The 8,901-nt window shown below is 40.1% G+C and overlaps 1 protein-coding gene across 1 annotated transcript; it reads right to left on the bottom strand.

The window, feature by feature from the left end:
- Positions 1–23: 23 nt before the first annotated feature.
- Positions 24–7,702, bottom strand: sms (spermine synthase). Its single transcript, XM_062406296.1, has 11 exons — positions 7,545–7,702; positions 5,755–5,875; positions 4,791–4,878; positions 4,295–4,359; positions 4,013–4,188; positions 3,695–3,849; positions 3,476–3,565; positions 2,688–2,802; positions 2,462–2,541; positions 1,914–2,029; positions 24–1,205 (listed from the first exon to the last, which is right to left on the bottom strand). The coding sequence occupies exons 1-11, from the start codon at positions 7,588–7,590 to the stop codon at positions 1,175–1,177; spliced, it is 1,083 nt and encodes a 360-aa protein (XP_062262280.1). The 5' UTR covers positions 7,591–7,702; the 3' UTR covers positions 24–1,174.
- Positions 7,703–8,901: the final 1,199 nt, after the last annotated feature.

Here is an 8,901-nt window from a genome sequence, read left to right as displayed (position 1 = left end):
GAAAACAATAAAACAAGGCAAGAGACTTTTCCCCCCAAAACATTTTAATTGTAAATGGTCACAAAAATGTCTCATCTTGAAAGGAACAGAAAAGCATTTGGTGAAATCATATGGAATAAATAAATGTAACTGAGTCCCACAGGGTTGCTCACGTGTAGACGTGCTGTGTACTATATATGCAAGCTACATTCACTGTCCTTCACATGCACGTTATACAGTCTTTAAAAAAACTTTAAATATATCAGGAGAAACCAAGGTGCTAATAAAATATGACATAAAAACAGCACAAGCACAAAGGTGGCATTAAAGTGGTGGAAATGTTTCCCTTTTAAAAACACATTTGGACTTCAACACTACAGTCATCACTGGGCGTGATCACATCGCCTTGATACAACCTGAAAGAATCAAATCACATTTGAGCGGCAGTAACAAAACTAGAGCTTAAAAGCGACTCCCTTCAGCTGCGCTGCGTCTATACATTAGCCTATCAAACAATTTGAGCTTGTAACTCAAGAAAAGAAAAAAAATTCTAAAGAAATAAGAGAGAACTCACTTGTTTGTGAGATGAGTTACACCAAGTTGTCAGTGTATCAATCAGTGTTTAAACATCTAACAGATTTTCTCAGCGTACATGCAAATGGACATTCCAAATCAAATAACACAAATGAAATACAACTCGTGAGTTGTAGTAAACAATGGTGAAACACAACCAAAAAGGAACGAGAAGGAAGAGCAGGGTAAAATGGGGTGGATAGATAGGGGACAATCAAACTGTCATTGAGCCCTTTACGATGTGCTCAGACTGAGTGTTTTGCAGCCAATTACAGGGCAGATGTAGTCACAGCTGTACCGGTGTTAAAGTAGCAGGCTGCCTTTAGGGCTGAATTTCAGATTAAGGACAAACGACTTTTTGTCCAGCTGTGGACACAATCTGTGTCTCAAATTGGGAAAACTGGTTTGTGGTTCAGGGGTTGAAGTTATTTGTAAGTATAAACTACTCAGACTTAAAACCATCACAGGAACTCCAGTACTTGCTTGTCTCGACTTGGACATGCATTTAATTTACATGTCACGTTCAGTCTGAGCACAACCTGAAGGCGACAGCAGAGAGAGAGAGAGGAGTACAGCATTTACATTCCACCTTCTGGGGATTCAAGCAGAGAAATCCAGAGCTTTACTTTTTCCATATGGTGTAGAAAACCCATCTGACACAGTAGGTTAAGGATCATACCAAACATAACAAAAATGTGCAGTATTTTTGTTTAGGAATAAGCATGTGATTTGAAAAGATAGTCATGGTTTCTAAAATTGAGGCCTATTCCTGTGGTTTTGCCTTTTTTCTAAAATTGGCAGGTTGATGTGACGAAAGACACCTGAAGGGTTCAGGCTATTAAAAAAAGATGTTGGCTTTGTGAGAACATAATTATCAATATGGGCCAAATCTACAAGAATAAGATACAAATCCAGCTAGAATAAAAACAATTTTAAATCAGTTAAAAAGTATTACTTGAAGAAATAGCCTATGAAACAATTGTGAATGTATTCTGAAAGTGACTCATATTTTGAGAACCGTTCAATTTAGCAGCATCAAATTTGGTGCGAATTGGACACTAGACACTTTTAAAATTAATAAACTTTGGGTAAACAGACGACCAGCACTGGCTGAGACTCATCAACATGTGATGCTGTTGAGCACGTTCATGACAATGGCAACAACTCAAAGTTTGGGGTAGTGTGTCCTGAGTCGAGTTTCACTGAAGCCAAATCCTGCAACCGATCTTTATTTGCTATTAAAAATGTATTTTTAACATTTTCAGAAAAGAAAGCTGCAAGGCCAAGTACACAAATCACACCAACGAGACACAGCACTAGTTAAAACAATACCTAAAGCATTAAAACCAATGAAAGGATACAGCTCCAAGTATGATGGCACACACACCACCTCTTTGGAGAAGCCCACGGGACACGAGAGCTTTCCCAGCTGTTCCTCGTACAGACTCAATGCCTCCGACAGGTTTACGCTGTTGCCCTGATGAAGAGAATAAAGAAATAAAAGATACACATATGCAATCATAACTTAAAGTGGTGTGGTCCAATATTCAGTTATAATAAAATGGAAAGAGACTTTTCCGTTTGTTGATTTTGCAGAAAATATCCCTGTTTGACAATTTAAAACTAAATGTTATATTAAACACTGACCACTAAAGGTTCAGGCCTTGTAGAATTTCCTTGCTCCCTAAAAAATGTCTTGCCCAAATATAATCAAACATAAAAAGGTTTAGGTTAAAGCAAATGTAATTAAGGTGGGGCCACTTTTCACGGCATCTCATTCTCGACCCGATTCATCTCAGTTAATGCTGACTGAACAAAAACGAATATTCACATATTTATAAAAAAAAAGAGACAATATCAAAAGTTTGCACAAAACATCCTCAGCAGTATTTACAAGAACAAGACTGACCTGTGTGAAATATTTTCCAGTTGGGTGCAGTACTTTTATTGCGAGATCCAAGATGAGACGCAGGAACTCCCATGTTGAGTCTAAACAAATCCAGTTGAGACAGGTTCAGACAGTTAAGCAACAACAACTCCTACAACTGCATTTACACAACACCACACACTAATCAGGGGAATTGCAACCATATATAAAAACAGTGTCCACATATAAATATGTAAAACACAGAGACCTTCTTCTGGCTCCGTGGATATCGGGATTGCAGTAAGGTCGTTTATTACGTAATCAAAGGTCCGTCCTTCCTGGACATACTTCTTCAGCACAGGGACACAGTCCTCGACCAGTATCTGTAGCGTACAAAGGAAGGAGAGTTAACTTATCAAGCTCCTTTCATTTGGAGAACATGGTTAATTCATAAATGTGCACCCTTGCTCTATAGAGGGTTAATCAATACGCATTTATCTTGCTTTCATCTCAAATTCAGTAAAAATTTGAATTACTGTCAAATTTTTGAGACACAATTTCCAGAGTCATGAAACTAGTTCCCTTTGAGCAGGGGTAAATCAACCCGGCAACAAATGCTGACTCTACTACTTAGCAGAAAACTACAGAAGATCAATTCAACAGCTCCACTTCTGACCAATCAGATCACTGGAAATACTGAGTCATCATCCCTACCGGATTCTGACACAGACAAAGGAGTCAATGATAAAGTGACAAATAATAAAGAGCAGTGGATATTTGTTTGGTAGATATTATTCTTTTATTCCCAATTACAATGATTATGATTTACACTCTGTTTAAGATTTCCAACTCTATACTAAAGATATACATGTGAAATAACTCTTTATAGCTGGGAATAACTTCCAGTGTTTGCAGAGCTTCTTATTCTAATACAAGATACTCTTCAGGTTTGACCGTGTTCCAGCTGTGTATGTCTTCAGGTGTTAAAGGCGGTTAATAACCAGCTTCATGTTCCAATAACTCAGGATTACCCGTTAATATTTACGCAGCACTCACTTGGTAACAGTCTCCCTTCAGGTTGTCGAGGATATTGCCGCAGGTTTTCCTCATGTGCACCTTGCACCCGTCGATCACCTTCTGGTCAATGTGCACACTTAGTTAAGAACCAATCAGGTGCAATTGCTGTAGTGGTTGGTAAAAAGTCTGAAAGGTAAAAAACTACATTGCCTGAGTCACTACACAAAGTTGCAGCATTGCAGAGCTCATAAAGGATATCTCCACCATGGTGATCATCTTTGGCTTCTGTTTGACCACCTCGGCGAGGATGCCTCCATCGCCTCCTCCTAATATCAGCACCTCTTTTCCAGCATAGTTCTCTTTTCCACTCCCTATAATGGCTTGGGTGTAGGCCACGTCACTCTCTGCCAGATCTGCGGGGCAAACGATTCATTTACACTCACACATCCAGCACAATCAAGAATATTACTCTTGATCAATTCAAAGTGTACTCTGCTCTGTTGGTGGGGCCAAACAGAGGACATTCTGTCTCAAGATGACTCATGAGACATGTACTGTTGTACTTTATATACTTACTAACATCTCCGTTGAGTATTAGGATATTTCCAAACTGCTTTGAGTGCAATATTCGTATGTTTTGGTATGCAGAGTCTTCCTCGTACACCACCCGGTCAAAGTCATACTCAATCAGTCTGCCGTCAGCTGTGGGCCAGTATCGGTCAACTTCTCCCCCTCGTATGAGAGCTGGGAGCCTGAGGGAGTGAATGGTGAACAATACAGTAAATCAATATTACTGCAACATGCAAGTGACATGCAATACAGCCATCAGCTTTCTACAACATGAGCAGAGCTACAAACCTTTTAATCCTTGTGATATTGCCTTTTAGCAGTTCCTTTAGCTTCTTTTCCAGTGCATTTAAAAGCTGTAAAAGAAAAACAGCCGAGACTAGACACCATAATAAGCTCAAATGCAGAACAATTTTCATCAACTAGTGGGATATGAAATAAGCAGCAGTTCAACAGTGAACAATGCAGCAGCTATGACTTTTACTGTTCACTGTGTGTGTAAAGTTTGGATTCCATCGTAATTACACAACACGAGGACAACTGGATGTGCAGTCATTGGAAAGAGTGTTTGGGCACTGAAGGCAAGTAGAACTGTGTCCAATAACGGTGCCAAGAAAACTATGAAACATGACAACTTCTACACTGTTACTCTCAACACATGCTTTGAACATGTATTTGCATGAAGAAGTTATTACTTTACCGCACATATATTCTGTGTGCTTTGGCTTTAAGGTAAAAGTTGACATATTGTATGCTGTTTTTTTTTTTTTTTTTTTAAATCACCTACATTGTCTAGTTGTGCAATGTTGTCCTCTTGGTAACACTGCAGATCAATAGTGACCAACCCATGGGAGTGCACGCGCAGAACAACAAGCCTGAGAAATGCAAAGATAAAGAGAAGCAGAAAAAAAATTGATAAGTACATTTATAAAAATATACAACATTTATAATTCAACCCAGTATCAAACAATTTTGAAAGACTCACAACCGGAAGCCTTAAAAAGCACTGTATAAGGTTTGTTGTAGGATCTTTAATTGCACCAAGACCACACCCACCCAGCCAAGTCTCCACTAAGGCGCTAAATAAAGAGCTTTAGCCACTTAAAATGATGGGAATTATCTGTGTGGCTACTGTGCCTGGTACAAGAACACTTGTTTTAGACATCTGTAACTAAGCAAAAGTTTTTCCTATTAAAAGGGTTTTATCACAAGCAGCACAGAAAATTGTATGTATTCATTAAAATGCCCACATTATAGGGGTTATATGGGTACAACTATATGCATGTTAACGACGAGAGCTGCACCCGACGCAATGAGGTGACCTATCCTGTTGTCCATCATTCCAATGAGTTCTCACATTCGTTGTCCCACATGAGACATAGAGAGGAAAATTGGAGTCTAATGGAGTGCATTAATTTTGATAATCAAATCAGCAGTGTTAATCTCCAACTCTGAAGTCTTAGTTCTATCATACACACCAAAACTTCCTCTAAGTTCTACTTAGGGGGATTTACTACTAAATCACCAAAAAACTCCAATGAGAGCTCTTCTAGCAAGGAAAAGGGAACACATTTCAAAATGGTGGGCTGATTAATAAAAGCACTCCACCGGCTTCAAAACAGCAGAATTGAAATGGAAAGTGCAGTTTTGCTCAAAATGTTAATCTAATAAACTACACAGCGTTTCTGGAAATCACAAAGCTTTTAATCATCTATAAGAAAAAGTGGGACAAACAGAGCAGTCGTTCTTACCTGCCATTTTTGCCTACAAAAGTAGCAAGATATCCATGTCCATTTGTTTCATGGACAGTCTCTGTCATTTCCTGCTCCTGAAATATGGACAGTAGGCCAGGAACTGTCGATGCAGGGTCAACTGGGAAAAGCACAGAGCATGCAACATGATAACAGATCTATACTTGTTATAAATTCTCTGCATCAGTGAAAGAGAAACGTTCTTAGATCCTTTGTATATTGTTTATAAAAACACGACAAGGCAACAGTGCTTCATTAGAAGTCAAAGCTGTGCATAACCGTCAGCTGGTGTAACTGCATAAGTCATTTCACGTCTTAGAGTAACAAATACATAGTTGAGTTTTGCTGAAGAAAAATACCACCAAATTTATAGAACTTCAATTAACAATATAAACATCTTATGTAAATATCAACATAAATGCACACATTTTCTGCATGGTCTAGTGTAAAATGTCTTATCAGCCAAAGTTAGCATCAATCTGTACGCTGATGTCTGTGAAAGGCTCATATCAGCTGATCAAAGGATAAAACTCTGACACACTCTGTTATATGACCCTTCTATTTGTTTATGGATGACTTTGTCAACTACTTTATGGGTGGGGGAAATGAGATAAGATAAAACGTTATTGTCAGAATGATGTAGATAAGAAAATAACAATATAAAAGAAGTCCATAGTAAAATAATGGATATAAATATAAAAACAGAATTTGTCCATAGCAGACAGAATAAAAACACACATATACAAACATTTACATTATGTGAAGGGGCTAGCTTTTTTAACTGTTTGGTGCCTTCCTTCTTTGTGCTCTCCTTTTTGTTTACAGTTTTGATTATTGGTACCTCATCTATCTTTTATTCTATTACAAAATAAAGTTATTTCCAGTGGGATGGATTCTGGATATTGCCATGCACTTACTTTTCTACTCTTGTTTCAGTAAATGTTGGATAATCAAGTTTATTAAAAAACTGCTCCGATTAACAATGCAACACTCGTGGTGTAAATATTTAATGACGCCATATGCCCTATAGGTAAGTTTACATTGTATTCAGGATGAGTATTCCCATTGTTTGCAGCTTTACACTCCATTTAGGAGGGAGACGTTACGAATTTGACCCCACTCAATTTATGTAAAAAATATATTTCCATGAGGTTTTCAGATTCCTATTGAACACATGATCAGAGTACAAAACTGTGTCATTTTAAACACACCATGTAAATTATAGAAACTTTGTGAGTGTTACCGCAAAATGGTTCACGCTGGTTGTTTGGTTAGCACGTAGACGCCTTTTTGGTTGTTGGTGATTAAATGTACAGTCACGTTGTGTTTCAGACACATGCAGGTTAATGCTGGGGCTCAGCAGCATCTCGACCAGGAACGTGCGAAATAAAAAACTACAAAAATGGCCGAACATGCGCCACTTCCTATGCGACAGCTCTGGACCCAACACAGGATTGAACATACTTTATTCACATTGTTCGGCGGAGAAGTATCGAGCCGCTGCAGAACCACGACTCCGTGTGGACCAGAACACCACTAAACACACACCTCCACCTAAACACCGCACACTTCCACTAACCCGCTCCACCTGCTCTGCCCCGCAGCGTGCCTGAGGATGTGTGTGTACATGTCTCTATCGGCCATGTTCCATCCAAACTAGTGCACTGCCGCTCGTGAAGGGCAATGACAGGCGAGCGGTTTCGTGTTAGCATTAGCTAGCTAGCGTGCAGCCCCACTGCAGCGGGTTCGAGCGAGCTCCCGCGTTTAGCCGCGCGTCGCGCTCCTCTTACCTGCCGCGGAGAGGTTGAGGTCGAGGGTGTAATGTCGCAGTGCCATGTCTGACTGCAGCCGTCATCCATGCCTGGAATAGGCAGGCAGCGGATATTTATTAGCCGAGACGGAGGGAGGGTCCTGCTGCCGCTACCAGCGCTGATAACACTGCTGCCGCCGGAGCAGGCGTGGCTACCGAACCTCCACTGCAGAGAGTGGAGGCTGGAGAGAGAGAGTGATCCCTCCTGTTTCTACAGAGCCGCTCAGCCTGAGGTGACAGGACCACATGTGCGAACTTTACATCCGTGCACGATACAAATCTCAAATATGTATCATGGTGATTTATAATAATTTAATATCTTACGCCCCTCGGTTTACAGTCTTTTATATATGTGTAGAAAGCCCTTTTGGCCACTTTACTAGAAAATAATTCAAGTCATTAACGTGCCCATAACGCTGGTACTCTATATATTTTGTTCCATATTGTTGTTATTATTGTCAGCCCATTACATAGGCGTGAACACTTCAGTGGTCCTGCAGCTAAATGTCCTGTTGTAAGTTTCCGGTTCAACTGTATCAGATCTTTACAAAAATGTTATATTTAACCGTATAGCCTAACACCATGATTAGATATAATGAAATGGCTGCATCAGTTGAGCTGGAGGAAAACAATCCCTGTGAAGTGACTGAAGCCCTTTTCTGAACTGTCATTCCTCCTGATGCGTCATGCGTCAAGGTCAAGTTGAACTCAACTCTCACAAGTCCGGTCACTATTAATAACAGTAGAAAATGTTTCATATACTGCGTGCACTGCTAGTAGTATAGCAGAAGCCAATGAATGAATGAATGTGTGATAAGTTCTAAGTGTGTTAAGTTAAATGTCAACATTGCAATGATTTGTTTAACAAAACTGAAGAGAGAGGAAACCGTAGCAACGTGGAGACAGTGTAGCCAACAGCAACTAGAGAATGTCAAAGAGACCTAGAAAGTGTGCTAGGAACTTTGTGACGACCCCGGAGGACCCGGAGGCCTGATTCAAGGTTTCTTTAAAGCTTTGTAGGTCTTAGTAAAATAGTATGTTTGAAGCTCAACTTGAATTTGAACGCTGGCCTCTCATTGGTTAAGGCCCAACATCCTGTGATGAGGCTGTGATGTCACCCAGGTGATAAGACCCACTCAGCTCCCTGCGTTTCCCCAGTGCACCACTGTCTCTGCAGGAGCCTGCCCAGACTCCTCTCTGCTGAAAGGGAGCTTTTCACTCCAACACTTGCATCCAAACCCAGACCGCAATCCTTTTAGCTCATGGGTTAAGTCAACGGATTGTTTGTATTCCCCAAATACTTTTCTGATTTGAGTGAGCTAGCCGCACGGCATCAG

This window comes from Platichthys flesus, chromosome 15, assembly GCF_949316205.1.
Source record: "Platichthys flesus chromosome 15, fPlaFle2.1, whole genome shotgun sequence".
NCBI classification, from domain to species: domain Eukaryota; kingdom Metazoa; phylum Chordata; class Actinopteri; order Pleuronectiformes; family Pleuronectidae; genus Platichthys; species Platichthys flesus.
This window is presented reverse-complemented; position numbering and strand designations above follow the sequence as displayed.

Bases quoted from the DNA above. Each gene is read 5' to 3' on its own strand.
- sms (XM_062406296.1), bottom strand. From the start codon at position 7,590: ATGGCACTGCGACATTACACCCTCGACCTCAACCTCTCCGCGGCAG. The intron at 4,879-5,754 runs GTAAGAACGACT...TGCATTTCTCAG, and splicing joins TTTGTAGGCAAAAATGGCAG to GCTTGTTGTTCTGCGCGTGC. The intron at 4,189-4,294 runs GTTTGTAGCTCT...TCACTCCCTCAG, and splicing joins AATATCACAAGGATTAAAAG to GCTCCCAGCTCTCATACGAG.